The sequence below is a fragment of the Mchenga conophoros genome, linkage group LG6 (assembly GCF_057382185.1).
Source record: "Mchenga conophoros isolate Kocher_MC1m ecotype Shallow Benthic linkage group LG6, M_conophoros_male_GT1.1, whole genome shotgun sequence".
NCBI lineage: Eukaryota > Metazoa > Chordata > Actinopteri > Cichliformes > Cichlidae > Mchenga > Mchenga conophoros.
In genome coordinates, this window is record NC_140531.1 from 14,613,052 (window position 1) to 14,637,442 (window position 24,391).

The window sequence follows — 24,391 nt, forward strand, 5'->3', positions numbered from 1 at the left end:
CAGTTTCACTCTCCGTACCCAGAAGCTACATCCATCTTTTATACTGTGTATGCTTATCTAATTACTGTTAACTGAATCTCACTGCCACAAAATTCATTATTTTTGGCATTTTAAGTGTAATTGGGAAATCGAACATGCTCTTCATCAAAGAAATAGATTATAAGATTGTGGTGTTAATGGCAAATTTGTCAACATGTGCTACTTTGCCTTTGAAACAGCTCTGCCCTCTCACTGACTGTGAATGCTTTCCTCTGTGGCATGACAGCCTTCAGAGGTGATGTTTTGGTGATGTTGTACTAAATCAGAGTGGTGACTACAGGCAGTGGAGAGGCTGGATCAGAGCCAGTGTGGATATTTTTTTTTTCATTTAATTTATTCCATCAGGAACTGGTTAAAAAATGAAATACTTATAATTATAAAAATGCTATATAATCAAACAGGCGAATAACAGGTTAGTAATGCCCATCGCTCTGTCTTCCATGTTCACTAAAGCCAATGACATATATGCCTGTATATTTTCCTGATTGGTGAATTACTGTCCCAGGTCTTGTCTAAACTCTAACAGAGACTAACATATTGTGGGCAATAACAGTCACATTGTCCATAAAAAAATAAAGACAAAACTGCAGTAAATGAGAAGAATTCAGCAGGGACTGCAGTGAATCATGATTTGATACAAAGATTTAAAACCTGACTAATTGCACACTTTTGTTGAAGCCCGTTTGTAGCTGAACGGCTTCATGAGTTATTGTATCAAAACCTCTCTTATAAAATCAATTTAGCCCTATGAGACACTCCTAACAACAATGACATGCTGACCTCTAATTTCTTGCAATGAGAGGGAACCTGTACGTTTCGCAAAGTTTTTGTAATGCATACCCAGTGCACTATGAGATGTAGGACCAGGAAGAGTACATCATTAAAAGGAGGGCTGGAGTATCAGCTGAAGCCGGTCTGAGCATCAATAAGAGCCACATCAGACAATTTAATGGCGAGAAAAGAGTCAGTTAGGCCAGCTTGTTTGAGGTTAAAAATTGAGTCACGTAGCAGACTAACATGAATATTATTGTATTACAGCCCAAATATTTAACAGAGAGCAACACAAATATGCTTTCAGTAGAAAATAATGCCCATTTTAAAGTAAATTTACATTTCATAAGCCATCCAATCTCCCCTCCTATGAAGCAATATTAGAAGCAAATTGCATTAATGCACTTTGGCAACAGCAACGACTGAACTGAGAGTCGAACTAACATCTTGAATATAATTGTCTGTGGCCTAAAGTTTAATTAAATTAGCTAAATAAATGCTTTTTTACACTCTTACTGTAAATATATATCACAGTATAGTATGACAGATTGTATATGAAGGGATCCTAACTACAGGTTCCAAGTCTAATTTAATGGCTGCTTGTGAACTCTTTACAGAACACAACTGATTACAGCTAATAACCTTATATATAACGACAACAATGAGGAGCATGCAGAGCAGTCTGTGAAGTGAATTAGTGGAATCATATGGAAGAGGATTAGAAAAAAATGCACAAATATAATTCAGTTTAAAAAACAGAAGCCGTTTAATAATTATATATATATATATATATATATATATATATATATATATATATATATATATATATATATATATATATATATATATATATATATATATATATATATATATATATATATATATATATATATATATATATATATATATATATATATATACACACACACACACATGTGTGTGTGTGTCTGTGTGTGTGTTGGCTTTGTTACTCCTCCTTTTCAAATGAAATAAGTAAGCATTTCAGGTTTTGGTAGGGTTTTTGCCATGTGAATATGATTGCTTTCAATAATTTTGTGTTTATTTGGTTTTTAAGTACATTAAAAACCAAATAAACTTAAGTTAATTAAGACTTGATTGATTGATTGATTGATTAATTGATATAATGAAACTGACTGTGTTCGAAACTTTCGATTGCATGCACCTAAACACATAAGATGCAGAAGTATCCATACAAATCAACCAATAAACTGGATCCCCACACACTGTAAACAAATCGCTCCTCCTGGTATCATCTTTCATAAAACTGGTCCTCTCAAGTCAATCGCTTCATTTACGGTCTTTTGTATCCAAAGTGATCCGTTTGATGAATTTTGTGTCTTTTTTAATAGAGAAGATAATTAAACGTAAAATTCATTAAAGATTGTTATTTTGCTGTCATATGAAAGCGGCACAAGATGCATGGTGTAATCTGGTGAGGGCTTGCATGAAAAATGCATTTTTACTTAACCATTAGTGTAGTGGCAGTTAAGCCTTCTCCTGCATTTTCAGACTGCAGTACCAACGTGCAAGTTTTTTCCCATAATTCTTCATAAATAATTAGTATTTTCTTGTTGTTCTTCCACAACTGTTACTTTCTACCGCAAACTGGGTATAAGGCACTCACGTCCCCCAAAAAACCACTTCTACAGGTATTGCATGAATCTGATGCTTGACATTGCAATCACATTTCTGCTGCACTCACAAGCATTCAAAGGTAAATGTCATGTCCAGCGGAGTGATGTGATGACAGGTTGGAAGTGCACCCGGCCATACAAAACAATGAGTGGCACTGTTGTCTGCCATGAACATTCTGCTGAGTCAAGCACAACCACCATAGACAACACAGCTGAGCCTCCAGGTTGGGATATAACTCAAGATGACTGAGGTTGTGTGTGAGTGTCTGCATGTGAGAGGCTGCGTATGTGTGTGTGTGGCTGCGTGTAGTGTGTTTGTTCAGCACAGGAGCTCAGCACAGGGCACTATTGAAAGTTTTGCATCAACAGGCAAACAAGATAATTAATTTCTCTCTTTCGCTCGAATGCTTTCATTTTATTTTCATTTGTTTGCCTTTCTCTCCTTCTACTCCCACATTCACAAGATAAAGTGAATCCTGTGAGAGACGACTTGTGGCTCAGTGCACACAAATTCATTTTACTATAGGATAACAAAATGTCTCTGAGAATGGTGTTGTGTTTGTGTGCGGGCCTGTGTATGCACTTAATGAGATGAATGTGTGCGCACCTCCCCTTCCCAATTACAGTGAGTGGAGAAGAGAAATAAGTGGTAGAAAGGAAAGAAAGATGTAAGGCAGGGCAGGGATAGAAGACAAGAGTGATGGGCAACGATTGGAGAGAAAGATGAAGTGAGTGAGAGATGAATTTAAAAATTAGATAAAGGAAGTCTGTTAGCCAACTATTTTCCCACGTCTTAGTCTTTTATTTGAGGAGCTCACTTCATCTGTCTTGACTAAGAATCTTTGATTATCTCTATCTCAGTTTCTCAGCAGACTTTTCTCATCTATCTCTCTACTCCAGTGACCCCCATAACTGACTCTTCTCCCTCTTTTTTACTTTCGTTTTGAATTACTTTTCTCCTCTTGATTACATTTCTTCACATCAGCATATCTTCTCATCCATCTTTGTCCATTTATTTCCTAATCCATCAATCAAAACTACATTTTTTATCGCTTTTTCAGGTTTATTGCTTTCCCCCCGCTTTTTTTATATTCCAACCTGATTCCTATCTACTCAACCCCAAGTCAATCAAAACATTGATTTCATCAACCAACATAGGAAAAGTACATACAGGAAGACATTACTAAACAGCAGAAGCAATTCATTTCACAATCCAGCACTAGTCAGCATCAAAAACATGACCACAGTACTTCTGTACTACAAGTGATGGCACAAATCCACTCCAGTTGCAGAAAAGTGGGCCCATGTGAAGCAATCTAGTTTGTAAAACCTCTTATGGTGATCTACCCCAGCTGATAGAAAACAGATACAGAGGATGATTCGCTACTCAGAGAACCAATGTGGTTAAAAACTAAATGTATCAGTTGGCCAATATGCAAAAACATAAATATCTAATATCATCTAATCATTAAATAAAGTCATTATAGCTCATAAGCAGTGCCAAAGGCAGAGGAAAAGGTGGGTTTACCCCAGAACTGCCCACCAGTCTTGAAATTAAAGACACATGAACACTGTTGTTATTTCATCATAATTAATAATGAGACAACAGCAGGCACAGCAGGGTGTTGATGTGTGCACATGTGCATGTAGTAAATGCAAGCTACAAGTTTTTTATTCTGGCCACACAATTCTGCCACACTGATTCTCTCACACAAACACACACTTCTGTAGTGCGAGCCAAGTCTCTATAATGCTGGTTGGCTCTATACAGAGGTATGCCCACCTCTACTTGGATCAAAGGACTGAGCTAAAAACCTCTGGCCAGACACACTCTCTCTCATATGCACACACACCCACCAACACACACACACAGAGTATAGTACTTCCTGCCTGTTCCTGAATGAGATCAAAAAGGGTCTCTTTTGCTCTGAGCCTATAGCATAAATCACCATAAGCAAACGAGTGTCCAGGAACACACACGCGCACACACAAAGCCATCCTCATAAGCACCTGTGGCAGATCAAACACGTCAAGCTAAGAACACACACCTGCAGCAGGGGCAAAGCCCTTACACTGAACGAGTAAATCATGCTGCTCTCATAAAAACAGCAACGTACACTCCCGCATTTGTGCTCGACCAAGCCTGACCTCAGTAATATTCCATGACTATGCAAAGATCCTATTCAAATAGCTCGTGCTGGCCCCATCACAACGAAAAGGCACATGCAAACAAATAAAGAGTCTCATCCAGGTAGGTTTAGTGCAGGAAGCCCAGGAAAGAGGGCCCTTGATCATCTTGCACTGAACTAGGGCTGCCACAAACGATTATTTTGATAGTCGACTAGTCACCGATTATTTATGCAATTAGTCGACTAATCAGATCATCATCCACTGGACGTAAAACTACAGCTTATTGCACCAGCAGCATCTGCTCTTATATAACTATCATTAGCTTACAGCTTTAAGCTTTTAAGGTGCTAACTAAAAATAAAGACAAGATGATAGTTTATTCAATTTTAATGAAATTTGCAGATTGTTTCGGTAAAGTTTAATAAACTCCTTGCTATCTAAAATATAACAGGACACCGGAGTATATTCTCCAGCATCTCACACTTCTGATAATCAGCTGTCTGCTTGACGTTTATTCAGCTGTGTAAAAACTATAACTTTAATCTCAGCCAAACCGATTTACTCAGGAACAAATAAAATACAAAAAAAAAATAAAGCCAAACAACAACATTTTTAATTTATCTAAGTGACTCATATATATTTAACCTGAGTCGCGAAAGACGGCGGTGGGTTTGAAAACAATTTGCCGGGAGTCCGGTGTTCTCACGGCGCTAGTGACCTAGCCCCCGGCTAGCTATCGAGCTAGTGGGTAACAGACGTCTCCGAAAACGTCGGAGCGCTTTTGAAAATATGTGGTGTCCTGATAAACTGAGCCGATATTTGAGGTTTACACAGCTACATTCTCGCCTGAAAATATGTTAAACGTTTATTTTGTGACCCAGAAAGAATAATAAGAGTAATATTAAAACTAACTAGCTACCGCCATTGTTGGAAACTAAGCTGGGCCGCGCTATGAATTCTGGGACACAGCTGCTTCTTCTTCTTCGGGGTTTAACGGCAGCTGGCATCCTTGTACATGCTGTGCTGCCATCTTCTGTTTCAGTCCGTTATTACACTCTTAAATCCTGCTATTATTCCTGCGTCTTTTGCGATCTTACAAAGCTTCAAACGACACGTCGACTATTAAATTAGTCGTCGACGATTTTGATAGTCAACGTAATCGTGACTAGTCGACAAATCGTGGCAGCCCTACACTGAACAATCATTCTATATCACTCCACACCCTGTGGAGGCTACAGTTAAAGTGGCTTCGCTTAAAGAAAAAAGTGTAGAAAAGTAAGACGGGGGGAAGAAAAGACGCAGTGAGAGATAAACAGAAAGTGCAGAGAAAAAGAGACAGCCTCGGGTATGATACACTGGATGGTTGCCCGCTTGAATCCCAGTACTGACTGAAACCATCTGGATGAGGCAAAAAAAGTCACTGTCTCCACCTCACAGTGAGACTGCTGTTAAGCCTTCGACTAATCTAGTGCCGCCACTAAATGACTGGCAGTACAAGTCTAGGATTTTAAAGGCATTTTCCAGGTATTAGGAAGGAGGCTGTGTGTGTGTGTGTGTGTGTGTGTGTGTGTGTGTGTGCGTGCGTGCGTGCGTGCGTGCGTGCGTGCGCGCGCGTGTATGTGTGTGTGTGTGTGTCTGCTGTGTCTCTAGCCACCTGCTGTTTTAGCTCCACCAGTTGTTCCTGTAAAGCGAAATCTGTTCCTAGATTGCTTTTTGTAACTCACTGGGAAACCTGAAATCTGTGATGATTCGGTGTCATTTTAAGGAAGTAAGTTTTAGTTACTTCATATTGTCATCATACATTGATGTTTCAGTCAAATATCAAAAAGGAGATTTTCTGTTTTTTGCTGTTTGTATATACATGTATGGAGAAATACAGTATGTGTATATTTAAGTTTCTATGTGGAAAACTCCTACACAGCATGCAACACTTTGGCCGCTATAGCTGCAATATTACAGACTTACACTGACTACTAACAAATTACAGTAATCTACTGTAAAGTAGCACTAAAACAAGGACGTACGCTATAGCATGTACCCTAGTCAGAAGAAAACCACTTTACATAAAATTGAACAAATGCCTATTCTTCCATATTATTAATTAACTGGTAGGAGGTTTGTAAAGTTTCCCTCGGTAGACGTAGGCTTCCAGTACTTCTACTGAACTGTTTTTCCTGTAAATGGGTCACTGTTTTGTTTATCTCGTGCACGTAGGTGATGCAACACAGTACTAAAAGGGGTTTCACACTCTTCCACATTTCAAAATGTGGAGGAAACGTGCTATAATATACTAAACAATATCCAAGAACAACAAGGAAATATAAGACTGAAAGCTAGTAAACATGGATGTAGACAATACTGGCTTCAAATACTAGGAAACTGACTTAACAAGTGCTGATTTAACACTGATCTAACAACCTCAGCAACTGCTAGTTATATATTTTTTTGTCATTCTCATTTATGACTATATATTTCTTAAAATACAAGAATCATTTTGGTCACATTTTGGTCATGACAGTTTAGTTTTGGTGGTGCTTGCTCCTAACCTGATTTTCAAGTTTCAAATAAAAGACAAACGGTGGTGGGAAGCAGTTTATGCAAAAATGAAAGAAGTCGTTTTCATATCATACTCAGTAACTAAAATAAACAAAGCTCAAATGATATTCTTCTGAACAGCACAAGAAGGATCTCTTTGCTGCTTTGCAATTTTTAATTAAATGATGAAATGATGAAACTTCTTCTGAGTTCTTCTTCAGATCTACCAAGAAAGAAAAAAAACAACAACCTGGAGAAAATAATCTGCTAACTAGCTACAGTCACACTTGAAATATGGTGGTAAATAAAATGTCACAGGGTCATACTTGGTACAGCTATGAAATATGCAGCAAACAACTTTCAGTGCTAATATACAAAATAGGTTTCACAAACATTTTTCCATGTGAAACCCATCTAATTATTGCCCTGATTAGAGGCTAATCCTTATGCGCCTGTCTGTGGTGCTTTTTAGAGGCACTCAGCTGTACATAACTTTGCAGTGATTACTGTTATCACAGGGTTCAAAGTGCGTAATACCATTAAAACCCATAAAATGGACTACATATGACGAAGCTATCACAGCGGCTTTCACTTATTAGTTCTTGTTTCATCATCGTCTGGCTGCAGCTTATTGTAAAGCACTGAAAAAGGACATAACGTTTCTCATATATGGGTTATCGAAAAAGAATAAGCTGTGAGATGCTCACACAAACAAGAATGTACTGTGTCAGTTTACTTCTTGACATTTTTAAATATATATTCCCAAAGCTTCATAATTGACAAGGTGTTTTGTGTTTTTTTATTTTTTGTCTGGTACCTTTAGCTTCCCTGCTTTTCACATCTTTCTTAATAAGATTTTGTAGAGAGAAAACACCCAAAGGTCTCAAAAGGAACAATCAGCCGAGATTACATTCCACAAAAAATACAAACAACTCAGTCAGAAAATGCTTATTCATTTATTAAAAAGAAAAAACTGAAATGTTTCAGCTCAGTGTTGAAGGCTCTACTGAGCACCAGAGCATTATAGTATTGCTCTGGTATTATTAATGACAATGTCAAAAACAGGCTGTTAATATGAACCTCGGCTTATTTAAGTACTATACTATGTTGATCGTAGTGTTTGTTCTCAAACTCCTCCTAAACAACTGGTTCAATCTTAATTAAGCCTAGGCTATAGACTACCAAAGGTAACAAAATGTTTAACATCTATTCCGTGATTCATTAAAATATTTGCTCCAAATAAAAACTATTATTTTTTTCTGCCAGTTCACAAACATATGTAGTTTTTGAACCAAATGCAAAATTTGTATATTCATATGCACGTTACACGTACATTTTAACAGTCATGAGTAGGGATGGGTACCGGTGTCCGGTGCCATCATGGCACCGGTTCTGACATAAACGGTAGTAACCAGACCGAAAAGAAGCGCACATTTCGGTGCTTTATTTCGGTGCTTTTTTTTCCTGAGCTGTGATACACTTCTAGCCAATCATTTTACGTTTCTGAGGATAGTAGGCAGGTCCAGGTACGTGCGTTCTTTTAGAGCAGAGCTACAGATTAAAAATGCCCAAGGCGAAGTGGTCAAAAGTCTGGCTGTACTTCACAGCAAAATATACAAACTCAGCAGCCTGCAACAAGTGCTTTAAGCTGATACTGTGATACTGTCAAAGGAGGTAACACCTCAAATCCGATGAAACACCTGGCGACGCATAGCGTTTTTTTTAAAAGCCCAGAAATGCGCCGTATGATAGCTTGCTGCGAGACCTCACACCGAGCACATCTACTGCGGGTGTGGTGCCTGTTATCGGACCTGGAGTTAGCAATATCCCCCAAAAACCCGAAGAGGAGAGTCCTGGCCCCTAGCCCTGCCAGTGTAGCAGAAATGATGACGGATGATGATGGCAGCAGCAGCCGTTCTTCTCTGCGTGAGTAGCTTAATGTTGTTCGTGTGTAATTTACGTTGAGTAGGCTAACCACGTTATTACATTAATGCATGTAAGGTGAACAAGCAAACCTCATCATAGCTACATGCGGCTGTCTTCCTGTTTGATGGCAGATACTCCCTTCACCCTGGCCAAAAAGGCTAAAATGACCAAAGAAAAAGTGGAAAACAGTTAAACATGAGAGGTTTTGGACAAAGTTTGTGTTTTTTCCATTGATTAAGCACTGCTTCCAGCCAAGAGTGATACCATATATGCCCCATAGCTGCAGAAAAGGCTAACATTGTTATCTTTTTACAAAAAAACAGCTGAACATGAGAGGTTTTTGGACCAATTTTGTGTTCTCCATTCTTTAAGCACCGGTTTGAGCACCGTTTGAGCACCGGCACCGTTTCAAAAGTACCGATTTGGCACCGGTATCGGATAAAACCTAAACGATACTCATCCCTAGTTATGAGTAGAGTTTAACTTTTAACACTTGGCTAGCTGTATTTCCTATCTGTTGTGCCTTTACCATTCTACACAGTTAACTGAGAGTGAAATCATAATCATCTGTAGCAGTAATTTAGTAGTATGTTATTACTACTAAATTACTGCTAGTTATTTAGGGTTATGATTTATAGGCATATCAACATTTACAAATAGTCAGCCCCATTTTAATAATTGTTAGTTAAGTGTCATTAAGTGTCATTAAGTCATTAATGTAACTACCAGCGAATGCTGTTTGCCATGAATTAGGCAGCTAATACTGCCTGTATTTAGTTACTTTCCATTATACAATAAATATATAGAGTACAAGAGGACGACTAAAAAACATATATATTTATTATTCTTTCGTAAAACTTTTATAAACAACCATTTTTTTCATCTCACAATATACAGTGGTTCAAAGAACAACAAGATAAATTAACCATACATGTCTGACAATGAGCAAACAAGAGCTGCAGGCCCACTAGTTGGTCTAAAATTACCTCTTACTTACATCTGACCATCAAGTAGAACTATATAGACGGAGCTGTTTTTTTGTTCACCTCGTGAATATCAATGCAAAGTCTGCTGTTCACTCTATGTCGATTCCTTTTTCTGGTACCAACTCCTGCAAACACCTGTTTCTTTAGCAGCTTAACAGTGATGAACTGTAACGAGATCCTTCACAAAGTAAAAGTACCACCTTCAGAATACTAAAACAAAAGTTCAGCATTAAGTAGAATAGAAAAACAGACCTGTCAGCATTATGGCTGTACCTAACAACTCAATTACTCTGGTGCTTATTTGTTAATTTACTGACTTCAGTAACTGTTTACCATAAATAAATAAATCACACCTTATACATTATGATTTTGTCAAAGAATATTGCAGAATATTGCGAAATCAGACTCAAGACCATATGCCACAGTTTGTGAGGTCTTACCAAGCTGCTATGCAAGCACTGTCACTCCTCACCACTGACAATAACTCTCCTTGACAACAACTGCTAATAGCCATTTTGGTTTCCCAATAGCCAGAGGTCGCATTATATTAGTGTGTAACTGGCAATAATGTGCACAGCAACCACTAGAAAGTCTTGCTTTGACTCTTTGTGGCTTGATCTTAATTAGATCCTTACCAAATTTGAACAATGCATTATTAATTAATTACCTTTGGACAGAGCTATAGCCCTAAGGCAAACCGCTCAAAACCTGAATTTAGAGGTCACTGTCCTATTTAATTCCAATAACAAGTGTTTAACATTAAAGCCAAATGTCAGACGCTCCACTATACAACATAAAAAATCATTTTCAGGTTCAGACCAGGAGAAGAATTTCCCTCCTGACAGTGAGCTGATTTGGTTCCTCTATGCAGCAGCTGTTCAGCAAACCTGCCTGTCCCTCACTATGCTCTCTGTTGGGTGGATGTCACATATTAAAGTTGTGACTACCCAGGCATAATATTGGATTTTAACATATTTATATGGGCTGCAGAAAGACAAAATAACTATATATGAAATATTTCCTATGCATGTTTTCAACATAGCCTGTTAAAAAAAGAGTATTTGTGATTAATAGTACAACTTACCTGTTCCATGTTGAATTTATTCAGATTTATGAACAGATTTATCAAATTATCAGTATTGCTGGTAATTTCTTTTTCACTGAAGAAAAACAACAGGAATCATAGACAGATGTGATGAGCTACCCGCACCGAGCATCTTTAAACAATAAAGCTGCAATTAACAATCATCCTCCTTACTGATCATTAACTAACAGTTTCAATATTTTGGTTATATAATACCAACTAACTGAGAAAAAATGTTCATCAGAGTTACAGCCATATCATTTAACACAGGGAGGTCACACCAATGTCTTGTGGTATGGTGTCAAACAGTCTGGAGTTGACCTTGAAGTATATGTAAAGGTAAATATTAAAATACTTAGATCTAGCAAGTTTCATTAGGTTTCATTAGGTTGGGCAAGTCCAAAGCTCAGGCTCCAAAAACTAAGTGCACAGTCCTTGAAGGCTATTGATGTAGCACTTTTCCCCTGATTAAAGAAACACTGCTGATTGTCTGACCAACGAGACTTTGGTCAAATGAGAGTGTATCGACCAAACAATCGTCCAATGTGCCAGTCAGCCCTGACGTACAGCCCTTAAACTTACACAATTCACTGTATGTGAATAGGAAATCTCCACAGGGGGACACACACTACATGTATGAGTTGACACTTAATAAATTAGCAGTTAAGATAACAAGCAGCACTTGAGAGTGCATGCATGAACAAGAACTTCTCTGTCTTGTTGTCGGCCAATCAATCTCTGTGTCTTTTGCTTCGTTACGATTACCACCAACTGTGCATGTTTTGCAGTCATTATGCTTCATTTCGATAAATCGCTTGAGAAATAGAAAAAAAATACTAGATAAGGTTTCCGTGCGATGTCCTCCAACTCCTCGAACACATACACAGAGTGGATCAATAGCAGCCTCCTCCCCCATCTTACATAATAAACACCAAGGCCTAAACAGCAAAACAGCTTCCATTCCACCTGTGCGGCCTGCAGCAATAGATTATTTTATCCTCGTGGAGAGAGAGAGACAGAAGGAAGAGAGAATCCAACACCAAAAAGAAGACGAACGATACTGGAAGAACAAACACCAAAAAAACGAAAAGCAAAAAGAAGCAAAACAGACAGGACGCCAGGGAGAGAGAGACAGAGAGTGAGAAAAACCACATTCTACCCCGCTTGGTTCACATTTCAAAGCTCTGAAGGATGTTTTTGAGGTAAAACTCCAGCAAAATGCATCTTTTCACAAAGACAAAATACCATTCTGACTGGGCAGAAGCACAAACTGAGCAGAAAGAGAAAAACGCACAACGCCTCTGGCAATTATATCTGCGCCTTATCCTATATGTTGACTGTTTTATACCTTTAACTCTCCACATTCATAGTAGAACTGTAGTAGAGTAGGGATCATGGCATGACTGAGCTCTTTACAACAACCTCATTGACTCACCAAAAAAGAGCCATATTAGCGCTCATGTGGGTTTATGTGTGTGCGCTTTTGAACAAAAAAGCTAGAAAAGATGTACTTTACTTTTATACACACACACACACACACACACACACACAGACTAACACACAGGTGATTATCTTCCATTAGGGAACTTTTGTTGTTTCTTTTAAACTGCCACCTCTTCGGCTTTGAGAAAGAAACACTTAGGCGTGATAGAGGGTTAGCATCAGTCTAACACACATACACACACACAAAAACAATGTGCACGGGCAGCAACACATACTGTATGTACTCTGTAGTCCTGTCAAGACCAGAATCTCTTTCACATACCAAGCATGCACACAGAAACAGTTAGATACACACACAAACTCTCTTGCAGTCCAACACACACACACACACACATACAGCGAACAAAGTGTCAGGTGGCAGTGGAAACGTGGTGATTTGTTCCTCCTGACAGACAGGAAATAAGGGAGTCGACCAGGGACCTCACTTCCTCTAACACCTGACTAACCTGACATCTATCAGACAACCCCCCATACACACATGTATTCACACTGTCCAATGTTTGGTCTACTCTAAAACACACACACACACACAGATTCACCATCCCCCCAGAATTCAAATGTGGCATTAAATACTTGTGAGCAGAGAAAGAACATGTGCATAACAAGCATTACATGTACATTTTAAATTGTATCAAAATCCCCAGGTTGCAAGCTAAAGTAATGAAAGGTGCAATAACGCCTCTGGTAACAAACAGCCTCTAATACAAATTGCTTCTACTGTTCTTAAAATATTGCTTTTTTTTTCTTAGCTCCAAGCAAAGGTTGCCACAGAAATGTGAGACCATCAGTGGAAGATGATGAAAAATGGAAAATAACGGCATAATATTGGTGATGCTGTCACTAGAGTAAAAAAATAATAAAATAAATTAAAAAACATGAATAGCGAGTGCAGCACTGACAATGATCATCATTTAGATGAGCCTTCTAATCTACCCTCTCCTCATTACTCCAAGGTTAAGCAAATTTCCATGTCCGCTTTTGCTGTTTGACACTGATGAGAGGGAAGGACTTTAGTGTGTACTTGAGGATGGAAGTTTGTGCATCAAACTGCATGCTAATCTATTTGATTTGGGTTTTGACATCATGCTCTGAACCTTCCCAGCCCACAGCCCACCATATAATATCCTATCTCTGACCTCAATTCACTTAAGCATGCCCAGTGGACCAATCAGCACCAAGTACCGGCTTAGCAGAGCCAATGGCATGTGTCATATCAAACCTAATCACACACTGATAGATCCACTAAGTGGGTCAGCTTTGTGGTGAAAGTCTTTTCCCGGCATAGGACAAAGGAAGCAGCTTCAAAGTTCATGGTTAGAAGGAAAACTTTTGCGTTCCACTTTATTTTTTATACTTGAGAGAAGAGCAGTGGTTTAACAGCTGGCATGCTGGAGTCAGATTTAAGCCTGGAAAGGCTGTATTTTTCACACTATATTGAACCAACAATGCTTTTATAGGTCCAGTTTAATTATATATCTGTTTTTTGATATATGATACATACATTTTTTCTACTCTGGGATATACTTAAAATAGTTATCTCAGGCACACAGCTCTGGTTGCAAGCACAGCAGCTGCTTTTCAAGCCTTTTATTTACAGGAGGCAGCCAATGAGGGAGGGTGGCCGTAAAGGGAAGCGAGCTAAAACAGCTTGTTTTGGACAGATGATGAGCGGCTGAGGCGTTTCACCAAGATAAATAAGGATTATTTTGAACTGTGATTCATAAAACACTACACCCACTAGTATGGAGCTGCTAGCATAACAGCTCTGCGTTCAATTTAGGCTTCTTAAAGACCACTGGCATTGTATACATCAGACCTTCCCAAAGTGTGGGGCCCGCCCCCTGAGGGGGGCGCAGAGCCATGGTTGGGGGGGGGGGGGGGGGGGGGGGGGGGCGCGGTATGACAAGGAAAAAAACAAAACGCTTGGACACTGCTAGCACGGGGCGCCCACAAAAACGCAAAACAGGAGATGAAGCATAGCTGAACATGTTTCCAATCCAACTTCATTCTAAGCCAAAGACTATAAAATATGGTGAAGCATATCGTCCCTTTGGTTTCACGTGCACAAGTGCCGAGGTAGGTCTCCCCTGCAAAATTGATTTTCCCTTCGTTGGGAGCACGCGCTGGGCTCTTCAAATCACGGACAAACAGTATCCCACAGTTGTTTATGTTTTTAAACCCATTTTGCACAGAGAGGAATTTTTTTTTAAAAATGTATTGATAGCAATGTTGAATTTTATTACACAGGAAAAAAAAACAACTACACGTAAAATAATCACACCGTGACGCCTCTGCCTTTGTAAATGGATGGACAGTAAATGTAAAACCTGAGGATAGTCAGATTAACAGTAACAGTATTTTGTCTCTATCTGCCATTCTGCAATTCCTCTCATGTAAACAATAACGTGGCGCACAGCATGACGTGAAAAAAGGCACATACCTTTGACGTTGCGTGACAAACTGTATTCCTCGTCCACATGTAAACGCAAAAAAGGAGTTTTAAAAAATCTCAGTTTTGGTGATTCCAAACGCTGTTTACGTGTGGACAAAACAGTTGCTTTTCCAAAAATACCCGTGTAGATTCGGAGGTAGCGTAAAAGAGTTAGTAGTTTATTTTATCATTATGTCTTTTATTGCAGATTACTTGTATTTGCTTAATTGTTTACTAAATGTTTGAGGTGTGAAATAAACCGCAATGGAGCAAAATATGGGGGTGTGTGGTTGGAGGATGTGTTAGTGCGTGTGTGTGCAAGCGCAGGGGGGTTTGGGGGGGCAGGAACATTTTTCATGTAAAACAAAGGAGGCCCAGCAAAAAAAGTTTGGGAACCACTGGTATACATTAACGTGTCTTGTACACGTGAACTCCTGCACATTTTCAAACTTTATTCGGCAGTGGTCATGAGTGGTTTGGGTTTGGTATAGAACCTAAAAAAAAAGGCTGCTTTTAGAAAAACCAAGAAATCGTTTTTCATCACTGAACAGCTATATTAAAGATAGTAAAGCCTTCTGGACTCCCTCTGTTATTGATGTAGAATATGATTAACATTTGGAAACACTGCGCATGTGACCTATCCTTGACTTCACCAGAATATACGTAAAGTCTACAATGAGGCTCTGTCTGGATCCATGCTGGAAATGTGAATCAGTCAAACAGCTGTGGAGCAGAACCCACTCCGTGACAGGGAGGCAGAGGTTGGAGGGTGAGGGGGGGATGAGTTATGAATAAAGAAGGGAGGGTGGAGAGGTGAGCAGATGAGAGATGGAGGTGGGGGTGGGTGGATGGGGGGACAGTAAAATGCTGCCGTCACTTAAACTCTAAAATGAAAGATCGATGAGCTTATTTAAATGTGCTCCCAGAGACACGAGTTGGCTCATATAAACCCCCTCGCATTTATGAGGACGGGTGTGGGCATCGATTGGCGGAGAGAAGAGAGAGAGTGAAAAGGGGAGAGGGGCAGGGGTGGAGGGAGTGGGTTGTAAGGAGGGGGGGAGGGGATGGGGGAGATCAGGAGGATCAACCTTGGCTCATGAATTTCATCCTTTTCCTCCTAAAATAAAACGTCCTGATAAATGCTGGGGATAAAGGGGTCGGAACCTGGAAAATCTACAGTCTTCGATTGGCCGCCTGGCACAGCTTATCAAATCAATAAACCCGCACCACCACCACCCTACCCCTTCACCACAACCAGCCTCATCACCAATCTGTTTCACTAATTTCCAATTCACCCCCTTCCACCCCTTAAACCCAGACAGCTGAAAGGGACTGCTGGGCTTGATGGTGGGAAAATTGGGGGGTGTGGTAACTTGGGTGCTGGTGGTGAGACCTTGACATTAATAGGAGGACAGAAGGAGCTGACTCTGCAGCCGCTGGCAGGAGGGAGGGAGGGAGGGAGGGAGGGAGAGACCAAGGGAGGGAGGAAGATGGGAGAGTGTGACAACTGGGGAAAGAAGGGAGAGGAGAGCAACTTTTGACATGCACAGAGGTGTTGTCATACCGTCATCATTGATTGAACTGCAGGCAAGGCTTTGTGAGTGACAAGCACGGTGCGCCGCATTCTTCCTCCAAGCCAGCACCGTTTTCTTTTCACCCCTTTTCCTCACCACTCCCTTCTCTCCTTCCTCTACTCCTTCTTACACCACCTCCTTGCCCTCTCAGCCACACTCTTGACTTTCTCACCCTCCCCGCTCCCCTTCTTCACACTCATGCGGGCACTTTTCTTGCACTTAAACCGCTTGCACATATCCTCCATACGTTCACAAATAGCACACCCCCACACTTCTCTTTCACATACACACACGCGCAGACATTCCTAAGACCCCCACCTCTCCTCCTCCTCCTCATTACCCCAAACTCTCAGCCTTACGTTCTGCCCACCACACCATCTGTGATCAAGAGAAAAACTGCATGTCAACACCAGCCTGACCTTTTCCATGCTTTTGTTTCCCCACTCTCACATCCTCCTATGAGGTACATTAAAAAAAAAAATCACATTCATAGCACAACCACTGCAGTTTCTTTCCACTGTGGCGACAAAAGAAAACAACAACAACATATAAATACTTAGAACAAGGCAACCAACCATTTCCACCTTTGGTAAGGGATCAATATCTCATCATATCTGTCTCCTTTCCTGTTGCAATATTCAACAATTACTCCACTCAGCACGCAGCTACAAGTCTCATACTAATCCGGACACCTGCCTAAGCAACAGGGTCAACGCCAAAATGGGATACGGCTTAAATGAACACACTGTGTGAGGCTGCATGTTTGTGTGTGTATCTACATGTTTGTGCATTTGTGTGTTTCTGTGCCAAATCAAGAGCTGTAGTTAAGCAGGTCACTGCATAAAAGGGGGATTATCAGTGCCTGGAAACTGTAACACTAAGACACCCCCCCATTCACACACACACACACATCCTCAATAACTTAATCCTGCGATTTATAGTATGAATAGAAACAATAATAATAATAATAACAATAATAATAATTAATACACGCACTGCACAAAATACCTAGCCTTTTCTGTCTCTGAACACAAGAATATAATTACCCCCATAAAACCACCCTCTCTTTTCCCCTCCTGCAGATATGGATTAGAACTCCACCAAGTGATAAACTTAATATGTTAAATCACTGTTTTTGCAGTTTAGGGTCTTTATGTCTTCTTGCTCCTGTTCAGCATGATTGCAGTGACAAAGGGGTCTGACAAAGGGGTGTTTATTAAGACAATAGATTTTCTGCTTACATCAACTATGAAAAAAACTAAAGAACCCGCATTAAAAATCTAATGAGAAACATTCTTATTTGCTCTGCATCATCTGCCATTTGAGAGTTCAGCTCATACCTTGGCCGTGCAACATGTGGCAGTTGCTGCCGAGAAGGAGCAGGAGAAATAGAGGCAGACACCGGCTCACTCTCCGGGTCGTCACGGTTCCCATCACCATCTTCTCCCGGCTCCTTGCAGCGGGTCCCTCCACACGCTCCGGAGATCCCGGACAGCTAATTCCCGGCTTCATCCTGCGGGAAAAGGCTCCGCTTCTCTCGCTTTGCTTCTGCAACTCTCAGTCTCTCTCTGCCCTGCGCACGAATGAGAAGAAGTGCGAATGGGTGGCGGAGGTGCTGGTGGCGGGGGCAGGCTTCAGCTCTGCCCTTCCCGGGGTAAAGCTGTCACTGCTGACAAACTCCCAACTCTCACTCCGCAACTAGGCAGGCTGTGGGGGTAAGGAGGCTCGGTTAACAGGCAGACTGACTTTCCCTCACTTGTCCGGGGCTTCACGATGTACCGGAGCCGTGATCTCTTAACTGCAGCGGCTGCGGAGTCCGTGTCTTTCCACGACCTGTGATAGTCTACCTCATTTCCATCTGGATTGATCCGACCATCGAGTTAATACATTAGAGTGTGTGTGTGTGTCTGTGTGTTTAGACTTATCGGCTTATTCTCTGCTATCGACTTCAAATCCGCGCTTGTTTTGATGTCTTCACCGGGGATTTGTCCCGCGGGTCATTTAGCCGTTTACACGGCGGTCGCATTAACAGAGAAGCGATAAAACATCTAAGTTATCCATCCGTAGTCTGCCCGTATGGCTGCATGCTCTAAAAATCAATCCAGTAATTGATTCGGTGAATTCCCTTGGATTTAGTCAGCAAACAAAGTGTGGAAAGGGCACCCGAGTCTCTTTCTAAGAGACTCTGTTATCTGAGCAAAACTTAAGATAACAGATATCCAATTTGACACGTTAAACTCGAATGTCCGTGGGTCGAAACTGTGTCCACTCTTCTCCCTCGCACACAAGGACACTCTTTGCCCGCGCGCATACGCCACACAGTCCGGCTAACTTGTGTGGTAATGCGCCGCGGCTCGGATTACTCGGAAAAATGAGACAACAGGTTCACAAAAATAATGGGATTTCAAGTTTCTCGGCAACAACCGAGACTTTTCTCCACCTTAGTACGGGTGCACTGCCGTGGAGGCGCTGCTGCGAGACACCAAAGTGGCAGGTTTTAAGTGAAAGACCAGCCGCTCAGAGCCAGACGGTAACGTTACTCTCGCTGCTGCTACTGCGACACTGGAGCCTTTCGCTGTTTTATCCAGAGTCTTCAACGGTCCCCCCGCGAGCTCGCACGAGCCCGGGAAAAAGCAATACTTCAAATATATGTTTGTTTGTTTTTTATCGCTGTCCATACGTACTCACGAGAGTTTCTATCCTCAGTTTGCGGCGTTTTGTTTTCACCTCGCTGGTTTCTTCCGTGTCGGAACCCTGTTGAGGCTTTGGGAGCCGACTGGGGCGATGCGTCTCCCTCCACTGAACACCTGCCACCCTCCTCTCCTCCGCACAGACTTGGGGGAGAGAGAGTGAGGGCTGTTGGTTAGACTTATCCGAGCAGCTCCTGCGCACCTACTCTTTTATGAGCGCAAATTTATATTGACATTAGTTTGAAATTACTTTTTCACAGCGTTAGCCTCTCTCTTAATCTCTCCGGTAATCTATCCCAAACTCAAAAACTAAACTTCCATTCACTATCATCCGTCGCTGCTGATTGGGAGAGCTCACGGTTCCCGCTGTTCCTATTGGACAGTCCGAACCGAGGGGAGGGACGCACATCCAGCACCCCCAAACATCCCTGCCACACTCACAGATAGACACACACACACGCATATACAAATATATGCAGGTTTTCGCTCTAAACATTTAGTATTTAGTGATTTTATATTATTAGTTTCTTTTTATTACTTATTAGGGAATTTATATAAATGGCTGGGGAGGACTGCAAATGAGAAGGAGCCGCCCAGGGGATTTTTTTTCACCTTGCTAACTTCAAAGGAATTTCGCTATATATTATTTGACAAAAGAGGAGCTCTCAGAAGCACTGCTGGCGGTGCAGCTACATGCACATCACAAAATAACTGCCTGGAGCTATATCTTAGCACTAATGATAACCTAGTTTCGTCCATGGTGAGGGTCATTAAATGGCACATTAATATTAAAGCCTACAACACAGTGACCTTATCTTTTATTGCCTCAATAAATCCTCAGAGACAGACTTTCCATCCCCCGAGTGTCCAAATAGTGTTCCTGCATTGTCAGGTTGTCCCCAATGAGCTCTCCCCTAGAACCTACGCATCGGCTCACTCATTTATCTTTCCATCCAGATTAATTTGGCAATTGTCATCTAATTTTGTTTCCAGTAAAGCGGTTATAATGCTGAATTTAGTCTCCATCAGTAGCTTAATCTGCAGTGCTGAGACTCAGATTTTGTGCTGCATTTCACATTAAAATGCCAAAATTCATACTAATTTATCTGCAGAAGTGGTTTCAACCCCCAAAATGTATTCTTAAAAAGCCAGTTTATGTAACACGAGTTTATAGTCGCTTCTTCACTTAAACTTTTTTTCCTTCTGCCCATAGAAATAGCATCAGGAGAGCAGTGAGAGTGAGCCAAAACAGTATAGCTGTGGTAATGGAGAGGTACAGATTAACTGTGGGTTCACCAGCACAAGCAAACCTCCTTTTGAAATTGTCATTTGACACTTTGTTATGATAAACAAAGAAACTAATTATTACTACTTTAAGTGTAATAATCCGGTTACATTTTATATTACACTTTAAGTATGAAGGGTAATATAGAGGGATTTGCTTTTCGTCCCATTGAATGTCAGTCATTCACTCATTCATTCCATCAGTGCAGATGAGTCACTTCATTTCAGTAACAAATCTTGGTCTCTGGTTGCCACATCACTGCTAGTTTCTTCCGGTTTGTAGTCCACTTTAGAAGCCCAAATCACTATCCTGCCGAACACCCAAAAGTGTGTGAAATGACAGTCCTCTTTGCATGAAGGAGCTCTAAAGCTTTTCTGGCAGCTTGTACTGACTTTACACCTAACCTGGCATAGTAGCAACAGTAAGGCCTTTAACTACTACTTGGCTGTACATGAGGAAAAAAATTAGAACAGCTCCCCTGTGAAATCTTCAATTCTTTCTTCTAAGTTTACAAGGTGCTTAAAAATTCCCCTGCTGCACACCTGGATGACCTGTTGCACACCAATTGGTCGTTGCATCTTTGGATCTCACCTTCCTCATCCGCCCCCTCAGATCTCCAACGATCTCCACACCAGGCAGGCGGCAACATGTTTATAGATAGTGACATACTGCTCTCACATTTTGGATGTCTGCCAGTTGCTATGATACCATCACCATTTTCACAACCTTCAAGCCCGCTCAGACACAGTTATGGCTTTTGTCTCTCTCTGATGAGGTTACTTTCATTTGTTTTTAGGCATGAGTTTTTTCAAGCAGCCTTCCACGTCACATTGTCTGTTGCCCTTGAATTTGAGCAAGTTTTTTATTTTTTGAATGAAGTATATTAACATGCTTCAAATATGGTGATCCCCCGGCTCCCCACTCACCTCTGACCTCCACTTTCATTTAAGACAAGTTCTGACTTCTTTCAGATCTCCAGCGCTATTCCTGTGCAAGCCCATACTTTTAATGAAGCCGTCTTATTTACAGTCTTCGACTATCTGTCCTGTTTCAGCCGAGGTGGGTCATGGATATTGCAGTAATGCTGTTTGAATGAATGTAAGAAGCATTTTAACATGTTTGGCTGCAGGGAAAATATTCTCCAGAACTGATCCGAATCATAAAGTGAAAGAAGGATAGAAAAAAAAAGAACCTGTAAAAGAAAATCTTTGAGGTAATAAGTTGTTTATATTTTTTATCCTCTGGTGTATCAGCCTGAATTTTATTTGACACAAATCTTGTAAAAAAAATAAAAAAATAAAAAAATAAATAAATAAAGGAAAGAAAAGAAAATAAGGATTTTGAAGAAAACTTTCAAAATTATTTTCAGTTGTTCAGTTAAGATACATCCATTAATTACTAACAGCTACTCGTAAAAAAGGAACAACTCGCCCACAAGCTACAAACCATAAAAACAAGACTTAATGGGATGGTGATATTTGCAGGCGATCCAGCACCGAGCATTGTACCTGCAATGAATCTCTACTCAAGAAGTAAGTGCTAAGTCTATCTATCTATCACCTATCTATAACCCACGGCAGCAATAAATAATATTTTTATGCACATAAATGTGACCACACAGAGACACACACACCACGCATGCACACACATTTATCTGGTGCACAGACTTGAGTGCTCACAGGTTTTAATTCTGGAGCCAATTTAGCTTCCAATTACCTGGGTATCCAGTACAATTACCACTGCATTTTCTACCCTCAATCTATCTATTGCTCCCTATCACCAAAGCATCCTGTTACAGCTTCTCACCCAGGGAGAAACACATATGATTACAAACACGTACGACACCCTCCCACAAGTTTATGAACACAATATTCATCGCGTAAGGTCACCTAACCTGCAATGTGCACAGACATCTATCTCAAGACATCAAGCTACAGCTGCTCTGCAAAACTCGTGTACACTTCACTTCACCTAGTCACTCCCTTCCTAACATCCACCCAAATACACACACATACACAGTCACACTGAGGTGGCGAGGTGTCCTCCACTGAGGTCTGTGATAGGGACTGAAAGATGACACCAATCTCTGTTGTTCTCTCAGAGGCAAACATTGGGAGGGTCCCCTGTCTCTTTAACACCTGTTTGACAGGGCTAATGACTTCAGTCCCAGCAATCAACGCAGTGGTGTGTGCGCACGCCCGTACCCAAATAGAAAGGCACATACAAGCGCAGGCTGAGCTAATGAGCGGTTCCCTGCAGCTCAAGCTGCCACGGTAGAGAGAGATAATGTCAATATTAACTGACCTGTCATAGCAGTGGAGTGCTGGGAGGATGCACACAATGGCAAAGTGGCTGCAGACAGAGACTTTAAAGCTTAGCTGCGGCACACTGACTAACAGCATCAATTGGTTATTCTTGTTGCTTTTAGAGCACTTGTTCCCATCATGACAAAGGTTTTTTGTGTGTGTTTGTGTGTCTGTGTTGTTTTTCCTAAACTGCTATTTCACCAAAATGTAATTGCTGCAGGTTGCTGGATATGAATACAGCTTTATCACAGCTCGTGTGCCACACCCAGTCTGTATTTACATCAATATTACATAGAGCCTCTGTTGAGCACAGAGACATAAAAGGCTAGTGGCCCCTTTGTGTTGAGTCTTCTACTGTAATGTAATGGCAAGGCCAATTTTCAGATAAAGAAGCTCAGCGATTGTGAAGTGAGTTACTGCCTAGCATGTTCATTGTTGCTTGTGTGCTTGCTTTCATTTGTGCACAGGAATCCTCCAGTATCCTTTTCACTGGCCCTTTTTCTTCTGCTTTCTCTTATTTTTGCCACATTTGTGCGAAAAATAATTACAGAGGAAGACACAACATTAAAAGCTAATAAGCCGAATGACTAGAAGTTCACTTTTTTCTAATTGAATTCACTCATAATGGCCACGCTGGCTGCTTCCACAGCCTCTCTATGTGTGGTTTACAGTTTAGTTTCACTGTAGCCCAGGGTGATGCTGTATTCTTGTATTTCAAGCAGACGGAAACCTGATTCTCTCAAACTAGTAGCTCCACCTGTTATCCAAGCTATCTCCTGGGGCAAAACAAGAGGGTGAGGGTGCACCGAGAAGAATAAGCAGGAATGAGGGTGAGCTCAGGATAGCAGGAAGCCTTTCATGTGAAAAAAAGAAAAGGGAGCGGGTAAGGAAATGAAGAGGGAATTGTAAGGAGTTGGGTCACACCTGTTGAGGACTCAAAGAGACAGGGAGGGATATGAGGATAAGTGTAAAACCAGTGGGAGAAAGGGAGGATCGCTGTGGAGAGGGATCACTTTTTAGTGAGTGGAGCAGATAGAAAGGGGTGTGAAAATCACACTCTGGGCTTTCAGGAGTCTTTTATGGAACAAGAATGAAGGAAAGTAAGTGAGAAAGCAGAGCGAGGGTGGCTATTGAAGGAAGAAAAGGGAAAAATATAACCAACCATTTCAGGGTCACCGTATGGACCGGGCAGAGAGAAATCCAAAACGAAAAGCTCATGCTGTGTGCAAGTGGATGAGTGTGCAGGTCTATGATGTTTTTTGTTTGCTTTAGTTTCTTTGTGCATGTGTATGTTTGAGCTCTTAGCTCCTGCTGTGTATCATCCCTGTAGCAACAAAGCGGACGGTTGATCTGGAGATGGCTTTGTTTCGTGTCAACCAGCTCCTCATGTGTCCGGCCTCACCGCAGGGCCTCGCAGCTGGCCTCAGAGAGCTGCAGTGCATACTTTTGGGATCGCACTCTGAAGCTCTTCCCAGT

At 41.0% G+C, this 24,391-nt stretch overlaps 1 protein-coding gene across 2 annotated transcripts in view; it reads right to left on the minus strand.

The window, feature by feature from the left end:
* Nucleotides 1-19,614, minus strand: part of LOC146572313 (protein sidekick-1-like) — a 282,653-nt gene extending 263,039 nt beyond the window's left edge. For both annotated transcript variants that reach the window (XM_085276355.1, XM_085276354.1), the window contains exon 1: nucleotides 17,975-19,614. In XM_085276355.1, the coding sequence (XP_085132481.1) occupies nucleotides 17,975-18,146 (172 nt within the window). In that variant the 5' untranslated portion in view covers nucleotides 18,147-19,614. The remainder of the gene's footprint in view (nucleotides 1-17,974) is intronic.
* Nucleotides 19,615-24,391: the final 4,777 nt, after the last annotated feature.